Source organism: Apium graveolens, chromosome 5 (assembly GCF_009905375.1).
Source record: "Apium graveolens cultivar Ventura chromosome 5, ASM990537v1, whole genome shotgun sequence".
Classification (NCBI taxonomy): domain Eukaryota; kingdom Viridiplantae; phylum Streptophyta; class Magnoliopsida; order Apiales; family Apiaceae; genus Apium; species Apium graveolens.
In genome coordinates this window covers 307,255,461-307,281,737 of record NC_133651.1, presented here as the reverse complement: position 1 = coordinate 307,281,737, position 26,277 = coordinate 307,255,461, and the positions used below count along the sequence as shown (strand labels likewise).

The window sequence follows — 26,277 nt, the reverse complement described above, 5'->3', positions numbered from 1 at the left end:
TGTGTTGTACCTGAAATGGAATAGTCACATCAAACACACATATATAAATACATTTTTTTAATTTATACAATTTGTGCATTTAATAAAATACCTTATTTTGCAACCATGTCCCGAAATGTGCCTTTAACATTGTATCCATCTCAGTATCACTCAATATATATGTATTATGACTGCGAACCTCTTCTTCAAACATACTGAAAAAAGTAATCATCACATGTTAGTGAATAATATTTCAAAGTGTCAATTATGAATGAAAATATTTTATTGCTTACGTGATATAAAATGTCACTTCACGAATGTTAGTGAGAATATAATATGCTGCAACGTGTAGGGAATCCACATCCAAATGATAACCAGTATATGCTTCGAGGAGGTCTACCGGATATGTAAATGCCTCGAGTTTATGTGGATCTCGTGAGCGTTATCAACTACATTACGACCTAACAAGTTATGCGTTGTCTCAACTCCAGACTCAAAGTACATGGAACAGAAATATGTCAACTCTTCATGTACATATTTTTCTGTAATGGAACCTTCAACTCGTGCTTTGTTCCCTACTTTTTGTTTCATTCTGCGTTGTAATCTTCCAATATTATATATCCACCTTGATGGAACAGGGCCGTCGAGTCTGCACTCTTCCGGTTGGAGCTGTCAAACGGATAATTCGGATACAGATCTGCCTATATCCGGATCCGAATCCGAATCCGATAATCCGTATCCGTATCCGTATCCGAATCCGGAAATATTTAAAGAATAATATCCGAATCCGGATCCGACGGATACTATCCGGATACGGATAATATCCGGATGCGAATCTGATTTTCAATCAGATTTTTTTATTTTATATTAAAAATTAAAAAAATTGAAAAAAATAAACAAAAAAATATAGTTAAAAATAAAAATTCATTTTTAAAAATTAAAATAAGTGATAAAGTGATTTAATTATATTTTAATTTTTCAAAAATTAATTTTATTTTTCTTTTCAATATAAACGTATTCTTTAAATTGTTGAACTCAAATGATTTTTTTCTATATGTCTATAAAATTTGTATAAACATAATATTTAATATATATATATATGTGTGTGTGTATGTGTGTGTGTATACATAAACACACTATAAATTTAATATAATATATTTTCAAATTATTTAAATATTTAAATATAAAATATATTTATTCGGATTCGGATATTATCGGATATGAATATGCCTATATCCGTATCCGTATCCGCAATCGTCGGATTCGAATACGGATTATATCTGTTTTGTGTCGGATACGGATAATATCCGTTTTATTTCGGATACGAATGCGGATTTTTCGGACGAATATCGGATTTTTCGAATTTTTCTGACAGCCCTATTTTCGGTAAATGAACGAGAAGATACTCCATTGGATCAAATAAAGCAGGAAAGAATTTAGTCTATAAAGACCAAACGATCCCAACTATGCTTTTTTCCAATTTCCTAACATTTGATGCAAGTAGTGTAGTTGAGCACAAGTCCTTGAAAAGGTCTGAAAGATCACAAAGTACTTTGTGTATGTCATCAGGAAGAAGTTCACGAAATGTAGAAGACATCAACTTTTGCATAAATACGTGACAATCATGTGACTTCACGCCTTGAAATTTCAACTGAGCTATCTTACAACATCATTTCAAGTTTGATGAACAATCATTTGGGAGTTTCAATCGATGCACCCATTTACATAACAATTTCAGCTGATCTATTGTGAGTTCGTATCTAGCTTTAGGCATGTGTCTACCATTCATCCATAACTCTTGCATGATGCCCATTGCTTTCAAATCTTCTCTTGATCTTGTGGTATCCTTTGTTTTGGCACCGCATAAAATAGTATGAAATATGTTGTCAAATATATTTTTCTCCGTGTGCATAACATCGATACAATGACGTAGGCGTAATGAATACCAAAATGGTAGATCAAAGAAGCTAGTGATATGTGTCCAGTTGTGTGAATCGCCAAATCCATCTGCCCTTTTTTTGCTACGTGGTTTCCCTGACGGTGGGATTGTGATACCAGCACACATGTTATGGACAATTCGACCTTCTAGTCGACTTCTTCGGCATATGTCTAGGAACCCCATATGTAACCCATAAAAACTGGACTTCCTGATGTGCGGTAGTTTCTTAGCTTTAACTTCACTCATACAAACATGGCAAACCATCTTTCCGTGGGTTGACCATCCGTTAACCATACCCAACCCGAAAAAGTCACTGATAGTCCATAACAAGCTGCCCGTATCATGAAATTGGTCTTCGTACAAGCATCATATGTCTGCACACCAACTTGCCATAAACTAATCAGCTTATCAATCAAAGGCCTAAGATAGACATTCAGATTCCTCCCGGGATCATTCGACCCAGGTACTAGTAGTGTCATGAACATATATGGATCCATCATGGACATGGTATGTGAAAGGTTGTACACAAGTAGTACAACAGGCCAAACTAAGTATACAGTAGAAGTAGTATTACTGTACGGGGAAAACCATCAGTTGCAATACCAAGCCTTATATTATGAATATCTGCTGCAAAATCTGGATAGTTCTTGTCAAATACTTTCCATTCTTCTCCATCTGCAGGGTGACTAAGAACCCCTTCAGCCACAATTCTGATCTTGTGATACTTCATATGTTGGGTTGTGTGAGTATACATGTACAAATGTTGTAGACGAGGAGTTATCTTAAAATATATTAAGATCTTTCTCGGAACGATATCACTCCCCCCATTAGTTGCATCTTTGTATCGGCTTAACTCACAGTACTTACAATTTTCCAAATCTTTATCATCACCGTAGAACAACATGCAATCATTCTCACATGCATGTATTTTTTCGTATCCCAAGCTCAGCTTCTTGACCATCTTCTTAACGCCATAATAATTAAAAGAAAGTTAATGCATTTCCGGAAACACATCTCCAAGTAAGAGGACTAGCTCATCAAGGGCCTTATCACTACATTTATTATGATTCTTCCAATGTAGTAATCTTGTTATAAATTTCAATTGCGTGTACTTGCTATTTCCCGGATATATTGGTTCTCCGACATTATTCACATTGTATAAGAATTTTGATGCTTGCTCGTTTGGCTCCTCGTGCATACTATCGACACCTCCAAATTCTTCTCCTCTAAAGGCATCCCTTAATATCTCACATTCATCAAATACATCTTCACGATCATTCATTTCTTCATGCCTTGAGCCACCTTCTTTTTCATGATAATGCCATATGGTATAAGTCTAAAAAAACCGACGGCATATAAGTGAAACTCAACATCGGGAATGAGTTGAAAGAGTTGATTGTTACATGTATTAAACGGATATCTAATCAAAAGTTCCGGATTATCCGGTTCCTTGCTATTTTCTTTTACAAATGCCAAGAAATCTTTGTCCCCTTTGTTAAATTTTTCCGTAAAACCATAACCACCGGGAATAATTCGTTTAGTGATCCAACTAGTATCGTAAGACATCTACAAATAAAATAAATGTTAAGTCAATAACATATAATCACACATACACACACACACATATATATAAATATATATGTTGAACATGCAACTAAATATAACAATAAATTACACATTTAAATGCATATAAACAATTAAAGAGGAGATTAAAATTGAATACTTATATTGAAGATTGTTAAAATCGTTGTTGCTATGTCATCATGTATTTTATAATACAAAGATATGTTTTTGTTAGGAAAAAAAGTGAAAAGAATGAAATTCCAAAATAGAAAGTAGCATTTTGCACACTACACGGACTACTTTACGACGGAATCGATTTTTCGTCGTAAGTTTGTTTAAAATATTATACTTTTGAACGGCTAGCAAATGCATGTAGGTGGCATTTATTGCGGTTAGTTGGACAATTTACGACAGAAATTTCGTCGTAAGTTATAATTAAATGACGTCATCGTTCAAAGTAGCTTTTATTTTTCTTTTTGTAATAAAATTTAATGGTAATATAATAATAAGATATTAAACTTACGACGAAAATAAAAAAATTCATCGTAAATTAAAGACAACGTCCTTCTTCTACGCGACCAGTTCCAGTTTTTAATTCAATTGGTGATAGTTTTAATAATGAAATAATTAACTTACGACATAATTTGTTTTCCTTCGTAAATAATTACGACGAAAAGATTTTTCCGTTATAAGTTAGGCGCGCAAAATCCGTCGTAAGTTGGCTGTCGTAAAAGCCCTGATTTGTTGTAGTGCAAGCGATCCAAACTGTATCAATATCTCTGAAAATAACAACATCACATTTGACCATATCAAATAAAACCCATTATTAGTACAGTGTTCAGAAATACCAATCGCATAAAATTAGATTGGAGAAGCGGCACCTAGCTATCTTCATGCCGGATTCAGTTATAGACATGTCAAAGGCCCCCAGCTATCTACATGTCGGATACCAGTTATAAAATTGTCGAAAATGTAAACCTGTGAAGGATGAACAATCTTCGGTTGTGAAAGGTGAGTTCTTGCAATAATCACTACCGCCCCAAATTCGATGCATGATTTTTAGATCACCATAAATATTAATAAACTCGTTCTCAACAGATACAACACCAAATAAACCCAACCACTAAACAAAAATATAACAAAACACTTCAAAAGAAGAGACAAAATACACACTTCAAGAGAAAAGACACACAAACACCCAAAAAAATTGGATTTTATTGAAAAAAAATTAAAGAGAACAAAAAAATGAAGGAGTTAGGATTTTTTCACAGAAAAAATTAATGGAAACACCTCGATTTACTCAAGAAAGAATAAATCCTATGAGAGATGAGGGAGGGAGGCGGCTAGACCTTTTGACGGTGTAGCTTTACTTGTAAAAATATTTGAATAAATAAATTTATTCGAATTTGGATCAAGTTTTTACGAATACTGAGTCTCGACTCTATTTATTTGAACCGGTAACAAGTCGATCCCAAGTTGTTTGCAGTAATTTTCAGCAATACTATAATTAGACCTGACAGTTCGTTTGTGTCGTATACTTTCGTGTCGTGTATCTTTTCGTATCGTGTACTCAAAGCGAAACACAAAACTTACCCATTGGGCTCGCGTACTTTTGTGTTCGTGTACCTTCGTTTCGTGTCGTTCTCGTGTCGTGTTTTGTGTAAAATTGAATATTAATATTGATATATTTAAGTAAATAAATAAATATAAATATTGAATTTTTAGGTAAAATATATACAAAATTATAAGAAATATATACATTTAAATCATTTATACACAACATTATAAAGCTATGCATTATTTTTAACGTATTTATTATAATTATACATATTTATATTTAAAAAGTATTTAATTTAGATATTAATATTTAATTAAAAATATATTTATTTTGTGTATCTCGTGTCGTGTACCCAAAAGGTATGATACAATATCTCATTCGTGAATATTGTGTCGTGTACTTTTTCATGTCGTATACTTAAACACTAAATTTTCGTGTCGTTGAAATTGTCTAAATTGTCTGGTCTAACTGTAACTGCATTCCATCAAAAATCTGAGTAATTAACTTGAGAACAGTACACTTTAAAATTTTGGATATACACAGAAAGCCCAATCCCGTGCAAAATCAGACAAGAATGAATCTGGACATAAATCTGGATTAAGATAATAAAGTTTGGTTTGAATTTGCATTTAAAATTAGATTTTAATCTGATAAAAAAAATTACGAAATCAGGAACATATACTACAAACATTAAGAAAAACCTTGATCCTAAACATTGAGAGTCTTTTGGTAATGAAATCAGGAGTGCTTGTTTCTGTGCAAATGACACGACATGCACCAAATCGTAAGTTGCAGTTTGGGGTTCTTTTTTATTTTTATGTTATGAATAAAAGCACAGAGTTGAAGTTTTTAGAAATGTCAAAAAAGAAAAAAAAATAGTTTCGTTTAATTGTTAAAGTCCATTACATATTTACTTTTAGTCATAAAAAACGTACACATGTCTCATGTTTCCACTGCTATATATAAACCTCTGCACCTCCTGTTATATGTCCAAGCCAATTTGTTCTCTCTCTAAATTTGGCATTTGTTACCTTCATTTAAGCCCCATATGCGATGGTGAAGTTCTCGAAACAGCTGGAAGCTCAGCTTATTCCGGAGTGGAAGGATGCTTTTGTAAACTACTGGCAGCTCAAGAAGCATATTAAGAGAATAAAGATCTCTAGATCTTCTAAACATGCTCCTCATCATCAAGATTGCAATATTGGCTTCTCCATTCTTGATTCTATTCGACTTCTTACTAGTAAAATCTCGGATTGCCTCTGCACTGCTACTAGCAAAACCCCTCAGATTATAGAGGTATAAACAAGCTAAAAAGCAAATCAGCTATTCATCTCTCTCTCTTTCTCTCTGTCTCTGTCTCTGTCTGTCTCTCCCTCTCTAGCATCTCCCTCTCTCTCTCTCTCTCTATCTATCTCTCTCTCTCTCTCACACACACAGAAAACACTTGTACATTATACATTATGTGCTTTCCAATAAAACGGACTGATGAATTTCCTATTTGAGATTTTGTCCTTTAAAAAAAAGCAAATCAAGGTTTTCTAGGTGAAATTGACTCTGAAATTTTAATCATGCATGCTAAGCGATGGCTAAGTGTTTACACTGTTAAATTATCTATTTCGTGTCCATCTTTTCTTCTGTTGCACTAAAGCCGTTAAGCTACACTCAACCAAAAAACAACCTCAAAGTAAGGAGAATGCCATCTTCTTTTCTTCGTCATGCTTTAATGCTTTCTCATATTATATTTCACATTATATTACGTGAAAGTCTTGTATTCCTCTTCACATCAAAACTCCAGCTGTGATATTACATAGAGACTTAAATACTCACAATGACCTGTATCAAAATTTAAATTGTAAATTTTGCGCGCAGGTAAGAAGCAAAACACAAATACAAGAAGAAGGTGAAGATGAAGAAGAAGTTTACGAAACTGAACTCTCCCATTTATTTTCCGACGAAGATGAGGTAAGCTCGAAGAGATAAAAAGGTCACGTTGGGACTGGGACCTTACTCTAACAAATTAAGTTTTTCGGAGTGACCAGCTGATAAAACCATGCAAAATACAAGAGAATATTATTTTCGGATCAAAATTTTGATATGAAGCAAATCGAACCTATTTTTTTCCATGTTGATATAAATCATAAAATTATAATACAAATTATCATGCGAATAAAAAGATTGCTCTGTAAATAACATTTTTCAAAATAAATTATCTTTGTAACAGACATACACTTTCTTGCAGAACAAATTCATGGCAGACTAATTAATAATCATATGTTTGCTATGTATATGAACACATGCAGATTAAACAATATTTCGCAACACTGGATGATGAGCTCAACAAAGTGAACCAGTTTTACAGAAGCAAGGAGGGGGAATTTATCGAGAGAGGAGAAAATTTGAACAAGCAGCTTCAGATTTTGTTAGATCTCAAACACGTTTTGAACGAACGCCGACAACATAAACTGTCTTCGAAATCAGGCTCTGGGTTCTTTTCTCGCTCCATGTCCTTCTCCACCAGGAACTCTGATACAAATTCTGGTCAGTTCTTATGTGTGTGATACAGAACTAAGAAGTCATTTACAACTCTTTTTACAACTCTGTTACAACTAAAATGTAGTATAACAAATGTGGACTAGCACAAGCAACTCATAGTGGTTTTAGTTATCTTTCAAACTATTTGTGGTCATATAGTTTTCCACACGACACATTCATCATTTTTTTTGTTGTGCACTAGAGTTTGTTATATGCTAATTATAGCATAACAACTATTTTCAGTTAAGAGTTTGCGCGTGATAATTAATCAACACAAACATTTCCTTTCTTTCTGCTTAGTGAAGATTAGTACATCTCTCTAATTAGTGTTATAAATAAAATTATTGGTTGTTAAAGTCAATACACTAAATAGTGAAGATCTATACGCTAATTCATGCAATGAAAAATGACTGTGAAGAAAAGTTGCTTGATTTTTCATGTCTTCTCTACTAGTCTAATCATTCACATAATATTGCTAACCGAAAGATAGATGATATGACTGCTATCACCAGACTTTTTGAACGCAAAACATTTTATTTTTAAGATATCTATTTACACGCGGATTCAGCTATTTTTTTTAACTATCAGTAGATAATTGTATAAAATATAATTGGCCTTACAGAATTAAATCTTTTAAAATGTGCAGATTTATACATCCCTAACAATACATGATTTGTTCTGCAGAAAGTGGGAATGATTGTTGTGACAGTCCAACGGATAATTCATCTCAGACGGATGATGTAATTGCTGCACTACAGAAAAACGGAATAAATTTCATAAACTCGGGGAAGACGAAGAAGGGAAGCAAGCCAAAAGGTGCAATGAGGATTGATATTCCGGCAACAACTCCGGCTCGAACAATATCAGCAGTTACATCAATGTTATGGGAAGATTTAGTGAATAATCCGAAAAAAGAAGGGCAAGGAGATTTTGTTAACAGGAAAAAGATTCAGTGTGCTGAGAAAATGATCAGAGGCGCTTTTGTTGAACTCTACAGAGGTCTTGGCTTACTTAAAACCTACAGGTATTTCATTTTCATTTTCTCTGTACAGTTAAATCTTGATAAATGAGTACGCTTAAAACAAGACATTTACTGAACATCGAGATCGGAAAAATATATTCATTTGACAAGATTATTCCATTTTAATGTTACCGTGCATGTAATATTTTATACATTTGCATATATAGGTGATCATGCTTCTTTTATTTTCCCAAATTTTAGCTATAATATCAATTTCTGGTGTAGGAATTACTGCTTAAACTTAAAAACTGTACATAATGATAAAAACTGCTTTATTTAATGCTTTGTTTTAATTACTAGTTTTACATAACATACTCTAAGCAATACAGTGCTATGTAAATTGTTGGCAGTTCTTTGAATATGGTGGCGTTTACGAAGATACTAAAAAAGTTTGATAAGGTAAAACAATAATTATTTTGTATCATTTTCCTACAAAAAATGATTAATTAGTACTCAAATTAATGATTTTTTGTTATATAATTCTGGCTCAGGTATCCAACCAGGATGCATCAGCAAGTTACCTGAAAGTGGTAAAGAGATCACACTTCATTAGTTCTGATAAGGTAATTTTTAGTTAGATGATCAAATTTATCTATGCTTGCGAGCAATGTTAGATATTCAAAATTATTATAAGTTTTAGGTACATATAAGCATTTGGAGAAAATTGTGAGATAAAATTTGAGTTCTTTTAGCATTTTTCTTAGAGTAATGCTAGATATTCCAAATTTGTTATCAAATTTTTTTCTAACTAACTTATTATGATATTTGTCACATTTTAATTTATACTTACAGATCTTATCACATCATTAGGAAAAAATACTAAATATACGTGTTACAAATTAGTATTTATGAATAATTTTAAAAATCGTTCGATAACTCTAACATTTCTCGTTTCTTCAAATAAATGATTCACTGAATCAAATTATAAAAGAATTAAGTAATGATAATGTGCTGTTAAACAGATACTTACAATTTTAGGTCAAAGTTTTAAGTTCTAAATTAATTACTCCTACTAGCTAACTAAACATTCCTTTATAATTTTAAGGCATTTGAATATTGTACTTAAATACTAGTAATAGCCACACTAAGCATGTGTGTTAGATATAGACATAGTGCTCACCTATATGCATGTCCACAAATTAATCAACAACCCACTTGCAATATATAATAGTAAATTCTAATGGAGGAGAGAAGATGTTAATGGAACACTAGTATCAGAAAGAAATTTATTGATGATTATGAGCTTGATTGGTAATTAAGCATTTGCTTTAATTAAAAATAGTAAAGAATGTCTTAATTCATCTTTTTGCTCTAGGTAGTGAATAATGACGACACAAGCAATATAAAATAGTTTAAAAAACATACGCATTTCATATGGTCTCTTGTTCCTTATTCTATTCTCTCTCTTTTGTTGTGATCCAAGTAGATCTGCAGAACTGTTCCTTTTCCAAAGTTAACTGTTGTTGGAATCAAAGGAATATAAAAAATGATATTAATTCATTAAAAAATAGACTTATGTTTGAATGTTATGCATGCATGTAATAAACTTGTAGACATCGTGAGATAGTTAATACTGAGGGGCTAGTGTCTTCCGGAGTTCGACTATCGCTCGTCCGAGATTCTCAAAACAAATACTTATAACAGTATGTTTTGACATGTCTAGGTGGTAAGACTAATGGATGAAGTGGAGTCCTTGTTCACCCAGCACTTTGCCAACAATGACAGGAAAAAGGCAATGAAATTCTTGAGACCCCAGCAACACAAAGAATCCCACATGATCACCTTTTTTGTTGGTATAACTCCTTAACATACACACATACAGATCAAATATGCAATTAATTATATATGCTAATTATATATGCAATTAACTATATGTGCATGTCATCCATGCCTGTAAATATTTGGTCAGGTGATATGCTAAGAATCAAGAAAATCTGATTTTATTTGGTGGGGTCCACTTTTTGTGTTTTTTCAGGCTTGTTCACAGGCTGTTTTGTAACACTGTTTGGTGTGTACATAATTTTGGCACATTTGAGTGGCATGTTTTCTCCTACAACACAAGTTGCTTATATGGAAACTGTCTACCCTGTTTTCAGGTACTTCCTTTCACTTTATGCTCATTTTACATCACTCCTGGCCATTTTTTGTGCATGTCATGCTTTAAGCATTACTATGCTTAAGCAAACTCGGGATTTTCGTACACGACACGAAATGAAATTGCCTAAACAATACATTTTTATAGCCTAGAGAACTATAGTGCAGTAAAATCTGCAAACTGGTGGCAGTGGCTTGCATGGGCTAGTATCTCCACAATAAATTTTACAAATATGAAAATTCCAGTATCTGCAGATAAACTAGCTCTAAATTTTGACTCTGTACATATGGTTGTACCTGACTGATTAACACTCTTCAAAAAATTGTGCAGCGTGTTTGCACTTGCCAGCTTACACATGTTTGCGTATGGCTGCGTTCTGTTTTGGTGGAAGGTAACGCGGATCAATTACAACTTCATTTTTGAGTTCCAGCCTAGTACTGCACTGAAATATCGAGACGCCTTCCTCATCTGCACTTGCATGATGACTTCTGTGGTTGGAGCCATGGTTATCCACCTTATCTTACTCTCTAATGGATTTCCACCTTCCAAAGCTGATACTGTCCCTGGCATTCTCCTTGTGGTTAGATTTTTTCCCTACTTTGTCATTAAATCTCGCAACATAGTGACATTAAGCAACTCAATTTTAAGTTTTCTCTGAAGTAGAAATAACATTTGAACTTGTATAAACAAGTGACAATGGTTAAAATGTAGCTCACTGATATTCACATTGTTCTTGGGAATCCATTTCAGTGTTTCATTGCGCTCCTAGTATGTCCGCTGAACATTTTTTATCGTCCAACTCGATACTGTTTCCTCAGAATTATACGAAACATAGTCTGCTCTCCATTTTATAAGGTACTATGCATCCATCTCTCTTTCTTTTCTTTAGATAATTTTACTCGAAGCATATGATGATAAATGGTTATTCTTTTGTAGGTTTTACTGGTAGACTTTTTCATGGCTGATCAACTTACTAGCCAGGTACCGTGTACTCTGAGCCCGATGTTGCAGAATTTCTTAAATGTTTCTTGGACACAAATTCTTTGACATTGGCTAATCAATTGTAAAACAAATATATACAGATTCCATTGATGAGGCACTTGGAGTCTACAGTGTGCTACTTTACTGCAGGGAGTTTCAAAACACACCAATATGCAACCTGCAAATCCGGAAAAATGTACAGAGAACTAGCTTATGTTATCTCTTTCGCTCCATACTATTGGCGTGCTATGCAGGTACTAAAAAAACTCTTAAAATCTTGCAATGGAATGAGTCAATTTTTTGTATTTACTCATTTTACAGTAAAATTTAAAAAATTTATTTGCTTGTGTAATTTTTAGTGTGCTAGGCGATGGTTTGATGAAGCTGATGTAAGCCACCTAGCAAACTTAGGGAAATATGTGTCTGCCATGGTGGCAGCTGGGGCTCGACTAACCTATGCCAAGCAGCCAAACACGACGTGGATGATTATAGTATTGCTAACCTCGCTAGTGGCCACAGTATATCAGTTATACTGGGACTTTGTCAAAGACTGGGGACTAATGAATCCGAAATCCAAAAACCCCTGGCTCAGAGATGAACTAATACTAAAGAATAAGAGCATCTATTACATATCCATCGTAAGCTCTCCGTTCTTTGGTGCTGATTATAATTTGATTTGAAGTGAACTTTCTTGAAACCATATATCTTATGAGATGTGCAATGCAAATTGCAGGCCATAAATGTTGTTCTAAGGGTTGCTTGGTTGGAAACTGTCATGAAATTTAATGTTGGGATGATTGAATCGAGACTGTTAGACTTTTTCTTGGCTTCATTAGAGGTCATTCGACGAGGGCACTGGAATTTCTACAGGTATATATTGTACATCACCTCACAGGAAAATGGCACCTTGTTTTAAAGAATCTAATACTGTGATATATTACAGGTTGGAGAATGAACACTTGAACAATTCTGGAAATTACAGAGCTGTTAAGGCAGTTCCTTTGCCATTCCGGGATTTTGATTCTGATGACTGAAAAAGAGATGTACAGATGCACAAGTGATGGTACTTTCCAGAAGGGTCATTTCACGAGGAACGTCCAAGGGAAGGGGATTGTTGATTGTGGCAGTGAAGAAATCTTTGTTACGAATTGCCAATTCTTGGAAAATGTATTAGCAAAGAATGGAGCTGCATGTCGCCAGGTGCAAGGCAGAAGGCAAGAAATAAAAGGTTATATCATATCTACCTAATAAATTTATCTTTTTTTACCTCGTATATGTAATTATCATTTTACTAGCTTTGGCAATTTGTAACAATGCATATTCATTCAAAGTCTCGGATTTTCCTGAACTGGTATAAACTTAATGCCAATTTGTGTGTTTTCTACTCAATGAAATTTTTGAGAAATTCAGAATCTTCTCCAAAACAAATATGAATATGATGAAGTGAAACAGTGTATATAATTGTAAATTATGTGCAAAATGCACAGGACAAGAAGGGTTTGAAGATTAATCTAGGTATGCCTTCTCTTCAAAATCTCTGTGATCTTGTTGGAGAGGCAATAAGCAGTTGCTTGGATCGTAATCATTGGATTAACTCCAACAGCAGTAGGTAGAACACTAGCATCACAAACGAAAAGGTCTTGTGCTTCCCAACTCTCCCCATTATCATCAACTGCACCTCGAGTGTCATCAATCCCCATTCTACAACTTCCCATTTGATGGGCTGTTGAATAGGTTGTCCAATATTTTTCCATCGATTTTGGCCCTTGAGGAGCAGATATCTGGTCAAGAAATTCTTTCAGCTCCATTGCAGTAGTCCCATTACATTTAAATCTCTGGCCATCACTCCGATGAGTTCCCACCTCAACAGCTCCTGCTGCAATCAAAATCTGCAATGCTTCCTTCAGACCTGCTCTAATATTTTCTTTATCTTCCTTGTTCATTTTATAACTTATCCTCCCTTCCGCCCTTACTTTCCCTGATCCTCGGTCCCTGACCATCGCAAATAAATGAGCTGTTCTAGCATACTTCAACATTCTTGTCTTGTAGTCTAGTCCAGACTCCCAAGGACATAATCCAGCAAAGGATCCTGGTAATAATGCAGGAGCTTCAATTACAGCTCTGACGTTGTTAGACTTAGAATCAACAACCTTACAAAGAGATGTAATAATTCCGCCTTGGTAATGTTTTCCTTTGTACTCTGAACTAGTTTCTTCTGGAAAATACCCCCATGCCATCAAAACCGGGTGTAGATGAAGGTTCAGGCCAATGTTTTGATTTCTTAACCCGCTAGAGATCAGAAGAGGTGGTGTCAAGAGAGCTCCACATGCTGAGATAGTTACTTTCGCCTCAACATGAAGGATGCTCTTCTTATTAATGTTAACATCCTCTTTAAGATTAAATTTTGCAATCACTCCATGGCATTTCTTTTTCCTTATTCTTTCACAATGCAGATTCCTTGAATTCTTTTCTATTATGAATTTCTCAGCTTTGCATCCTGATATGATAACTGCACCAGCATCTACTGCATCGACCAGCCAAGTCACGTCGGTGCCTTTCTTATCTCCTGATTTACATCCATAACAGCAAGAACCACAGTAATGATTCTTTGAGGAATTCCTTGCAACTGCTTCAACTTCAAAACCAAGTCTTTCACACCCTGTACGAAGAATTTGATTCTGGAAACCCTCTTCAACACATTTCTCCGTAACCCCAATTCTTTCCCACACTGTATCCACAGCAGATTTATACTCTGAGCTTGTAAAAAGTTGGAGCTTGTGTTCATCACTCCATTCTTGCAGCACATTCTTTGGTGTTTTGATGCAGGCTGACCAGTTAATTGCTGAACCACCACCAACTGTTGATCCTGCCATGATCATTGTTTTCCCATCGATAGTTGAAAGAATACCTCCATTTTCATATAGCTGGGACATGGAAGGTCCTTCCAGGGAAGAATAGTCATTCTTTGTGAAGTAGTTACCTTTTTCGAGAACCACTACCTTATAGCCTGATTTGGCAAGCACTGAAGCTGCCACACCTCCACCACAACCAGACCCTACAATAACAACATCACATGTAATCTTGTATGTGTCTCGTTGTTTAGGATCTTTGTTGACAGTAAGGCCTTTTTGGGTGAGTGAATGAACAAAGCTTGATTCAGTCTCATAGATGGTTTCAACCATTCCTTTATCGAGAGGTCTTGCCTCTTTTTCTGAGAACTTCTCCTCGAGCTTATCCACATTGTAGCCAATGGCTTTCCATACTGGATTTTCAGAATTCTCATTAGCCTGAAAGTTTTTATGACTAATGTTAGAATTCAAATTCAGTAAACAACTTATCATTCCAACAAAATTATACCACAAGCTGCACTAAACTAATATAATCTTCCCAGCGAGTTCAAGCAATAAAAATATCAATCCTAAACTATTTTAGCTAGCACTTGAGTTTAGAATAACTAATTCTCACAACTAAATTGTCACTTTTTTCTGGATACATAAACTGTAATAACAATATTAGATACTTCCATATTTACAGGTTTGAACAACACGAAAACAGAATATAATCTTTTACAGGACATGTTCTAATCTGATCTTTAGTTAGGAAATGAATTGTGTTTCTGTGATGATTGGAAACACATACAATTATATCAAACCAACGTGATAGGCCTGAAGTAATCAGGCCAAGATAAAAAAACAGAGGCCTAAAAGAGATAACACCCCAGGCCCAAGCTGGGGTGGTCCTCGGTGCCACGTGGCACAGGACAAAACAGTCAACTGTCTCATGTTACCCAAAATAAAATAATTGCATCCCAGCCATTCACGGGTAATTATCCCAAGATAACTCTGATGGAGAAAGGACACCTGACCACACAGCCCATCTGGACCATCCAACCTATCACCAACCAAGAATGATCAAAGGTCAGGATGAAGAGGTACAAACCCCAAAAACCCTAAATCTTGAGACTTATAAAAGGCCCCAAAAAGAGGGTTTTAGGGGTTGAAAAACATTTGACTGCTACACACCTACACACACACCCTCACATATTTTTGAATAGCTCATTCTTCTCTTTTCTTCTTCTTCAAAAAAGCCCATTTCTTATTCTCACACCGGAGTTGCCGTGGGATACAACCCCCCTCCGGTTCTGTTTTGCAGAGACCCCTACTTAGCAGGTTAATCACACTCCAACCACTACAGAAGTTGGGTCCCAGCGCGTGTGAGAAAGGAGAAGACCGGGGAAGAAACCGAGTTATCATTGGCGCTAGAAGGAGGGCTCGAACCTCCGGTGATGTGGTGTCATCTCCAGCTACATTACACAACTACAAAGTCAAAGAAACCTTCTCTCTGGTAAGGACAAAAACCCTCACTCTCTTTACAGCTTACTTTCCTTATTTTTTCCTCCAGAACAGTTACCCATCCATGCACCATCACCCATAATCGGTTCTGAAACCAATGACCACGCGAAAAAGCAAAACCTCGATCTCCGGAACCATTCAGCCCACCGTTGCCCCGCCCAGGGACGACGAGATGGAAGATATAGATGAAGAGCCCCCCACAGCTCGTGCTTCATTTCAGCTACAGCCCGGAGACCAGAGGCTAACCATAGAGAAAGCAGCCCACAAGTATGCTGGAACCTCCACAAACCCTTGGGGAAATATGACCCTAGAGCAGATTCAAGCGGCTATGGACATGTGGAAGGAAAAGAACAAGGCTCCTGAAACCCGTCCGGAAGACTAGGAAGAACACTCGGAAGAATCCCGGGGCTCGATCTTGGATCGAATCGGCAAAACTAAGAGGCCATCAGAGGACGCCCGAGACGAGATCAAGAGGGCCACGCTCCGGGACCGCATCCGGAAGGAGGAAGAGGCCAAAGCCAACATTGAAAAGAGAGTCCAAGAGGAGGAGGCCAAACTAAAGAAGAAGGCACGCCGGATCCATGTCTCTTCGGATTCTGAACCCGGAAAGGAATCTAAGTAGGAGCAAATGGCCCGGGCTCTCCGGGATCTCAAACGAAAAGTGGAGGGAGATGTGGAAGTCGGGGCGGCGGCTACGCCCTTCACCAGAAAGCTGGTATCCACCCTCAGGGAACCCACACTCAAACACTTCAACTTCGACTCTTTTGACGGGCTTGCCGACCCTGAAGAACATCTCAACTACTTTGAACAGATCTCGAACATATACGACTACAATGACCTCACCAAATGTCGTTTCTTCGCCTCAACACTAAAGGGTAGGGCGCAGAAATGGTTCAGTCGAATCTCCTCCCAGAGCATCGACTCTTGGAAGGACTTCCGGGAGATATTTCTCAAGAGGTTCAGGGCGAACCGTATGAACGAGCTCCAGATGTGCCACCTGGAAACCATTCAACAGAGAAGCAGAGAAACTCTGCCAGAGTTCATCAAAAGATTCCTAGAATCAGTCAACCAGCTCTCCAATCTTGAAAAGAAGGAAGCCGTGAATATCTTCCGGCGTAATCTCCACCCGGTTTCGTGTGAAGGCTACGTGAAGGACCTAATCCATAGGGAGCCCCAAAGCCTCGCCTCGGCTTATGCGATGGCTTCAAAGTTTATCAAGGAAAATGACGTTCTCACCTCAATGAAGATGATAGGAGGATCCGGGATGAGGATGAGTCCCCGGAACACCGCCGCACCTACAGAAAAGAAAAGACATAGGACAGACAGACAGACCAATTATGTGCAGCAATCCAGGGGGACCCCACCCCGGGACGACAACTCCAGACCCCAGAAGAGTGAAAGGAAGCCCAAGCCTAAGAGGGAACCAAAACCGGAGCCCGAATGGACTCCGCTCAATCGGCCCCGGGCCGACATCTTGAGAGAAGTCAAGGTGAAGTCCTTTTATTATCCCCCGAAGCCGTTGTTGGCACCCCCGGGAATAGGGCCCGGGACAAGCATTGCGGATACCACGAAGATCATGGCCACGCCACGGAGAACTGCTTCTCTTTCAAAATGTTCATTGAAGATCAGATCAAAAAGGGCAACATGAACCAGTACCTACAGAGAAGACTTGATGACAGAGATAAGCCCTCTGGTGGCGGGAAACATGTGGTCAACATGATTTTTGGGGGGACCTCCTCCCCACCCCGGAGTCCAGACGAGGGCAATGATGTCTTGATGATCCAGCCCGCTGAAGATGAGCGCATATATTTCTCCAATAAAGATTATGAAGGCCTGGATCCCGAGCACAACCAAGCCCTGGTCGTGACTCTCGACATCGCAGACAATGAGGTACAAAGAATTTTGGTTGATAATGGTTCCTCAGCAAACATTGTTTTCGAGCATACCCTTAACAGGATGAAGTTGGGACACCTCCGCATGGATCCATGCCTCGAAGACCCTCTCTATGGATTCGGGAACAATATGATCCCAATCCACGGGGTAATATACCTCCCCATGGTCTTTGGTGCCGCACCCCGACAGGTATCTCATATCATGAAGTTCTACGTGGTAAGTGTTGCATCCTCTTATAACATGATCCTGGGAAGACCTACCATCACTAAGTTTTGGGCCATCCCGTCTACAATTCACCTGAAGCTGAAGTTTCCCACCCCGGGAGGCATCGCAGAACTTAGGGGGGACCGGGGCACTTCGGGAAAATACTACAGACAGGCGCTGGTCATGGCCGAAACTGACCCAGAATACAGAAAGAAGGCAATGGCCCTACCCAAAGGCCAAAGTCGCAAGAAGCATCGTGAACATTTCAGCAAAAGGCTAAAGTCGGACGTCAACATGATAGACGATTCGGGATACAGTGTAACCAACGCCGACGCCCGGATACAGAAAGTTGTAGAAATAAGAGAGAAAACCAAGGTAGAACCGGCCGCCCAGACGATGGAGATAGAATTGGACCCCGGGAACCCCACCCGGAAACTGAAAATTGGAAAAGGCCTAGAGACGTTCTTCCAAGAAGAGCTCATCTCGCTGTTAAGAGAATATGCGGATGTATTCGCATGGGCACCGGAAGATATGCCCGGGATCGATCAGTCTGTGGCAATGCACAGTCTGGATGTAGACCCGAGGAAAAAGCCGATCAAACAGAAAAGGAGAAACTTTGCTCCCGAACGACAGCAAGCAATAGACGAAAAGATAGAGAAGCTGCTCAGGGCCGACATCATCTGCGAAATCAAGTATCCCGACTGGCTCGCCAATGTGGTGCTAGTCAAGAAGCCGAATGAAAAGTGGAGAATGTGTGTCGACTACACGAGCCTCAACGCTGTATTTCCTAAAGATTCCTATCCCCTCCCAAATATTAACCAGCTAATCGACGCAACTTCGGGTCACACCATGCCCAGCTTCATGGACGCCTTTTCGGGATACAACCAGGTTCGCATGAATCCCGAAGACATCGCCAAAACAGCCTTCATCACTCATAGGGCAGTCTATGCCTTCATCATGATGCCTTTCGGGCTCATCAACGCCGGAGCCACCTACCAGAAAATGATTAACACAATTTTCAAGAGCCAGTTAGGGAGGAACATGGAATTTTATGTAGATGACATGATCTCCAAGTCACTCACCACCCCAGATCACATAAAAGACCTCAAGGAGTGTTTTGACAACCTGAGGAGATACAACATGAAGCTGAATCCGGAAAAATGTGCATCCGGGGTACCTTCAGGAAAATTCCTGGGATTCTTGGTCAGCGAAAGAGGAATAGAAGCAAACCCGGAGAAAATCAACGCCATAATAGAAATGAAGATACCCCACACACAGAAGGACATCCAGAAGTTGGCAGGATGCCTAGCGGCCCTCCGAAGGTTTATCCTGAGGCTGGCAGAAAGATTCTTCCTATTCTTTGAGCTGCTAAAAGGAGCCCGGAACAAGAAGTTAGTGGATTGGACCCCAGAATATCGCACAGCTTTCGAAGAAATCAAGAGGCACCTGATGAACCCCCCGGTGCTTTCCAAAGCCAAGCCCGGAGAACCTTTATCTCTCTACATCGCCGCGGGCCCCAAGGTTGTCTCTTCGGCACTGGTCCGGGAGGAAGGAGGAATGTAGAACCCCATCTACTATGTCATCCAAGTCCTCAAGGATGCCGAGACTCGGTACTCAAACTTGGAAAAATTCGCCTTGGCCCTTGTACACTCCAGCAGGAAGCTGAGACAATACTTCCAAGGCCGAGAGATAAGAGTGGTCACAGACCAGCAGCTCAGGAAAATCATCTACAAGCCAGATGCCTCTGGAAGGTTGGTTAGCTGGGCCATTGAATTAAGTCAATTTAACATCAAGTTTGTGCCACGCACGGCAATAAAGGCCCAGGCCTTAGCCGAATTCGTCATGGAATGCACCTTCCCGGAGCGGCACCTGCCCTCCCCCCAAGATATAATCCCGGAAGGAACCAACACAGAAACAAAATGTCGGAAGCTCTATGTTGATGGATCATCCACGGCCGAAAGATCCAGAGCGGGCCTCATCCTTATTAGCCTCGAGGGCTTTACCATTCAACATGCAATAACCTTTGCTTTCAAGGCAACGAATAATCAGGCTGAATATGAGGCACTCATCTCCGGGCTCAGATTGGAAAAATCTCTTGGTATTTCAAAGATGACCGTCTACAGTGATTTTCATATCGTGGTCAAGCAAACCAGTGGAGAATATATCGCGAAAGACCCAACATTGGCACAGTACCAGGCTATGGTACGGAATATCTTGGAAGCACTCCCGACATCACCATACTTCTAATCAACAAAGAAGAGAACTCCAAGGCAGATGAGCTGTCCAAGCTCATGCAGAATACTTCGGACCTCGTCAGTTCAGTATACTTCAAAGAACTCAAAGTACCCAGCACAGAGCGAGCTGAGGTCCTATGCATCGGGAGCCCAGACAATTGGATGACTCCCTACATAGCTTACTTAAGAGATGGGACGCTCCCGGAAGACCAGAACAAGGCCAGGTACTTGAAGCACAAAGCTGCTCGTTTCTTCCTGGAAGATGGTCAGTTATACAGAAGAACCTTTTCAGCACCCACCCTGAAATGCGTGGACCCAGATGAGGCCAATTATTGCCTTCGAGAAGTTCATGAAGGCATATGCGGAGACCACCTGGCGGCCAAATCTCTAGCTTACAAAGTCATCAGACAAGGATATTATTGGCCCACAGTCCACTCTGCCTCCGTAGCTCATGTTAAGAAATGCCCCCAGTGCCAGAAATTCAGCAATGTTCCCAGGCAAAGCCCCAGCCTGCCAGTATCGGTATTATCTCCTATCCCATTTGCTGTTTGGGACATAGACATCATGGGCCCCTTTTCCCGAGAAAAAGGTGACCTCCGCTACGTCCTGGTAGCCATTGATTACATGACAAAGTGGGCAGAAGCCAAGCCCGTGAGGACAATCAATCAACAAGATTGTATCAAGTTCATGGACGCAATCGTCATGAGGTTCGGGATCCCTGTAGTTCTCATCTCCGACAATGGCCCGCAGTTCGTCGGGTCCGAATTTGAAGCATATCTGAAAGAGCTCAGAATCAAGCACAAAAGAGTGTCGGTTGCGCACCCTCAGGGGAATGGACAGGTCGAAGTAACTAACAGAACCATACTTCGGGGCCTGGAAAAAAGGCTAGAGGAGTCCAAGAAAATTTGGCCTGATGAGCTTCCAAAAGTCCTGTGGTCCTACAGAACCACCCCCAGGACAGGAACGAATGAGACCCCCTTTAAGCTTGCGTACGGTACCGAAGCCCGCATACCAATCGAAACCGGGTCCCCTTCCCACAGGGTCATTAACTTTGACGAGTTCTCAAACATTGAGGGACTTAAGACCAACCTGGAGCTCCTGGATGAGGTAAGAGACAAGGCGGTAAAAAGGATGGAAGACTACAAAGAAAAGACAAAACTCTACTTTGGGAAGAAGGCAAAAATCAGAGAGTATGAAGAAGGAGACTTGGTACTCCGGCACACCGAGGCCTCGGACCCGACCAATCAGGGAAAACTTCAACCCAACTAGGAAGGCCCCTATAGGGTTAAAGAAGTGCTCCGACTAGGAACTTACAAGCTAAGCTACCTCGGGGGAACCGAAGGCCCAAACACTTGGCACGGAGCCCGCCTAAGAAAATTCTACCAATAAAGGTAGAGCGCACATTCCGGGATCTCCTCTACTTTTAGGCTATAAAATCTGAATGTAATTTTTAACGTTTTCCCCGGAATGTATTTTGCTTTAATATGAATTATACAAGAACTCCATATTGAGCACCCCATAGCGCAAGATTATTCTACTATCATTCGATCACTGCCGTTATATCACTTAGAAAATTTTATTCAGTTAAAATTTTAAACTAAACCCCTTCCCGGGGACCATTACACAACCCATGTGTAATTAGAAAAATTTTATTCAGTTAAAATTTTAAACTAAACCCCTTCCCGGGGACCATTACACAATCCATGTGTACTTAGAAAATTTTATTCAGATAAAATTTTAAACTAAACCCCTTCCCGGGGACCATTACACAACCCATGTGTACTTAAAAAAATATTATTCAGTTAAAATTTTAAACTAAACCCCTTCCCGGGGACCATTACACAACACATGTGTACTTAGAAAATTTTATTCAGTTAAAATTTTAAACTAAACCCCTTCCCGGGGACCATTACACAACCCATGTGTACTTAGAAAAATTTTATTCAGTTAAAATTTTAAACTAAACCCATTTCCGGGGAACATTACACAACCCATGTGTACTTAGAAAATTTTATTCAGTTAAAATTTTAAACGAAACCCCTTCCCGGGGACCATTACACAACCCATGTGTACTTAGAAAATTTTATTCAGTTAAAATTTTAAACTAAACCCCTTCCCGGGAACCATTACACAACCCATGTATACTTAGAAATTTTTGTTAGGTCACACTTTCACTGTAGAGGGGGTGAATACAGTGTTTATTACAATCAAATCAAACTTCAAGAACTTATGTAACAGAAAACAAACTTTATTTAAACAATAAACTCTGTTACAATCTGGAACTGTTATCTCTCAGTGATGAACAAAATATCACGAGAGCTTCTAGAGTTATAATAAATAATATTCTCGATAATGATAACACCTCTAGTGTAAACTCTATTTCTGTGTTTATATACTACACAGTTACAAGATATTCGCTAATTGATATGGAATATAATTCTGCTTCCTAAAATATATCAATCAGATATCTTCTATTCCAAGTATTCCATTCTTCACGGAATTCCTTCTTCATGCATATCTCTTCTTATGTTTATCTTGATCTTCTTAACTTTAATCAGCTACTGTCCTTATCTGATCGTCCTTCAGCACTTAAGTTCTGATATCTATCTCCTGATAACATAAGTACTGATATCCCTTAAGTTCTGACTTCCAGTACCTTAAGTTCTGACTTCCAGTATAAGTACTGATCAGTTAAGTACTGATTTGTTCTGTTCAAATAAGATCTGAAATCTAAACATAAAACATATTAGCCATGACATTATCAAATATATCTAACAATCTCCCCCAACTTGTAAATTAACAAAATATACAAGTTTAACAGATATTTGATGATGTCAAAAACATTAAGTACAAATGCATGAGAAATAGACAAGATAACTACAACTTACAGTCCTTAAAGTTTTTACCAATTCAACTTCTGATAACAACTTCAACCTGTATAAATATCAGAATTTAAGCAGTTGTAGATCTTTGACTTGGCTTCATCATTTTCCAATCTCTCTGATGTCAGGAGTTGTTCTGAGATAATTCTTCAACAAACATTTCTCAGCATATCTGAGTTCATCAATCATTCTCCGTTTGACATCTTTAAGCTCTGCAGTATCTTCACCAGTTTGAAATATTGCAGCTCTGAGATCATTAATCTTTGCTTTTCTCAACTCCCGATCTAGTCTTATGACATAAGCTTTGTTAGACTCTAGATTGAATTCAAGCCCCTTAATACCAAGATATGTTCTGATCTGTGCAGTATTAGGCTTCATATCAACAATATCACCATTGTGATTTCTGTACTTTGGAACATATCTGCTGTCAGACTTAACAGAATAAAGTCTTTTCTGTCTCTGAATCTGTTCCTTTAAGTAGTTTGCAGCAGTCTCTGTTATTCTGTCATCCACTTGAAGTAAGAATAATACATGCTCCAATTCTTCAAAATACTTCAATGGAATGGCATTTTGTCTTATATGATAAACCCTACCATCTGTCATGAAATACAACATGATGTATTCTTTCAAGTAGGTATGGTAAACCATCTGTACAGATTCTAGTTGATTCAATCTCTTAGGAGTTGCTCCAATACCTGGTTCACTCAAGGAAGTTGGATCATCAGTAGTGTTGTGTACTCTTCTTTCATCAGCACTTCCCAATCCAGTTTTATCTCTAGCTTCCTTTCCAGTAACTACTCTTGCTTCAAAACCACTTAAAGTAGTCTTCAAAGATTGAGTCTGTTTTGCTTTAGTGAATCCTGGTAGGAGTGTTTTAGATTTATCTTCTGATATCAAGTTAACTTGAGCACTGTCAGAGGTTACTTGCTTCTTCTGAATATCAGAATTTACAATTTCTTGACTCTGAACAACTTGAGCCATGTCAGAGGTTGTTTTAAGAATTTTTCTTGAAGTCAGAGCAAGATTATGTTTTCCATCAGTAATTTCTTCTTCCTCAGGAGGTACATAAGGCTTGATAGGTTCACCAACCTTTTCTTTACCCTTGGATCTTGGATCTATCTGTGGTTGTGATCTAGCCAAAGTTTCTTCAGTATGTATCCTCTCTTTGATCACAATGCCTTTAGGTTTTGGAAGTAACTTTTTACCAGAAGCTTCAGATTTAGATGTGACTTTCTCTGATTTAAGTCTGGCTTCTTCTTCCTTTAAACTTTCCAAGTCCATCCCTGGATTTTCTTGAAGAAATAACTGTCTTGACATTTCCTCATCAAGATCTAGAAGTTCATCAGAACTTATCCTTTTACCAGCAGCAGAACTTATTCTTTTCCCAGTATCAGAACTTGTTCTGTGACTAGCTTGTCTTGATGTAAATCTTCTACCTTGACTATGACCACTACCCATTCCAGAGTTTCCTTGGTCATCTTTTCCATCATCCTGTCCTTGCAGTGACTTGTTGGTTTTGCATTTGGACTTAATTACCTTCTCCCCCTTTTTGGCATCAGCAGGTAATAAAAGAGAGATAAGTAGTTCCACTGAGGTCTGGATTTCAGTAAGTTGCGATTGCTGAGAAGCTTGATTTGTCAGAATTTGATCAATCTGAGCTTGTTGCTTCTCTTGAGTTTTCTCAATATAAGCAACCCTGTCAATGGTAGGTTGGAAGAACTTTTTCTTATCAAGTTTCCAAACTTGTTCCTGTTTAATAAAGTTCTCCTGAATCTTGTGTAGCTCTGCATGAGTGTTGGAATGAAGACCTTGTAGATGTTTAGTACTCAATGCAGTGACTCTAAGCTGGGTTTTAAAATCATCAGAATTTAACATTTCATCAGCTTTAGTCAAGTGCTCAGCAAGATGTAAAGCATTTGGAACACATGAAACTGAGTTCCATTCCTTAGTCCACTCCTGTCCTGCAGGAGTTTCACTCCAAGGTACTGGTGCATCCCTGATAACAAACTCCTTTAGCAGTTCAGACTTAGGAAGAGTCAGTGGAGGAGTATGTCCTGAAGGACCTGCTGCATCAGCATCTACAGTTGTAGCAGCTTCACCAGTATCTCCAACATTTGCAGCATCAGAACTTAAAGAATCAGTATCTTTTGATAAGACAACTGTATGAGTAGCAATGGAGGCTTCAACATCCTCTAATTGTTGATCTGATACTAAGTTCTGATCAACAGCCATATCCTGATGCTCACCTAAAATCTGATCATCATCTTGATGCAGAGAAGGTGTTAGTGATAACTCAGGAGTTTGAACAGCATCAGTAACAGGTGTTGTGGAAGGATTATTTGCTGTTGGAGCTTCTAAAAAAAATATTTCAGGCACAACCAAGTTCTGAATATCAATTTCAGCACTTGTGCCTGGATCAACAAGAGATAAAGAAGGTAAATTAGCCTTGTCAGATACAGGTTCCTGAAATGGAGTTGATGGAGAAGAAGTGACTGGAGCAAATTCCTTGTCTTGTGAGATCAGAGATTCCTGATCCCCTTCCTTAGCTGCTTCCTCCTCATCATCTGAAACTGGCCTCTGTGCCCTCTGTTTCTTGTACTTCCTTGTTGATTTGGATTCCTTGGGAGTTGCAGGAACAGTCATACGTCTAAGCCTCTTGAGAAGCCTAGAACCCCCAATTGCAGAATCCTTCTGAGAAGTTGCCTTCTCAGCTGCATAAATCATAGGTTCTGAAGAAGGAACCTGATCTTCAGAATCTGTTTCATCTCTCAAAGTAATCCTCCTCTTCTTCTGAGATGTTTGAGGAACAGTCTTTGTTCTCTTTGGCTTAGAGGATGTAGGCTTCACAGTAGGTGCTGAAGAAGAAGGTTGAGCAGTCTGTGAAGTGGAGAGATATGATTTGAGATAAGTTCTGAGGGTAGGTTGAGTAGAATGAGAGGTAGGGACTGAGGTTGATGGATTTTGGTTATGGTGAGTTGGTTGAACATTTGAGTAAACAGATTTGTAAGTAGCTGGATCAGCATTTACCAGAATCTGTTTCATAG

At 38.5% G+C, this 26,277-nt stretch overlaps 3 protein-coding genes across 3 annotated transcripts; 2 read left to right on the top strand and 1 right to left on the bottom strand.

Moving 5' to 3' along the window:
• The first annotated feature begins 6,016 nt into the window (after positions 1-6,016).
• LOC141659341 (phosphate transporter PHO1) lies at positions 6,017-13,073 on the top strand. Its single transcript, XM_074466151.1, has 15 exons — positions 6,017-6,335; positions 6,909-7,001; positions 7,340-7,577; positions 8,256-8,595; positions 8,943-8,991; positions 9,084-9,155; positions 10,256-10,385; positions 10,568-10,688; positions 11,018-11,267; positions 11,438-11,542; positions 11,624-11,668; positions 11,770-11,922; positions 12,028-12,306; positions 12,402-12,538; positions 12,612-13,073. The coding sequence occupies exons 1-15, from the start codon at positions 6,093-6,095 to the stop codon at positions 12,700-12,702; spliced, it is 2,346 nt and encodes a 781-aa protein (XP_074322252.1). The 5' UTR covers positions 6,017-6,092; the 3' UTR covers positions 12,703-13,073.
• Positions 13,074-13,150: 77 nt separating this feature from the next.
• LOC141659342 (long-chain-alcohol oxidase FAO1-like) lies at positions 13,151-15,086 on the bottom strand. The gene has a single exon (XM_074466152.1). The coding sequence runs from the start codon at positions 15,007-15,009 to the stop codon at positions 13,180-13,182; it is 1,830 nt and encodes a 609-aa protein (XP_074322253.1). The 5' UTR covers positions 15,010-15,086; the 3' UTR covers positions 13,151-13,179.
• Positions 15,087-19,959: 4,873 nt separating this feature from the next.
• On the top strand, positions 19,960-20,364 carry LOC141661182 (uncharacterized). Its single transcript, XM_074468166.1, has one exon. The coding sequence runs from the start codon at positions 19,960-19,962 to the stop codon at positions 20,362-20,364; it is 405 nt and encodes a 134-aa protein (XP_074324267.1).
• Positions 20,365-26,277: the final 5,913 nt, after the last annotated feature.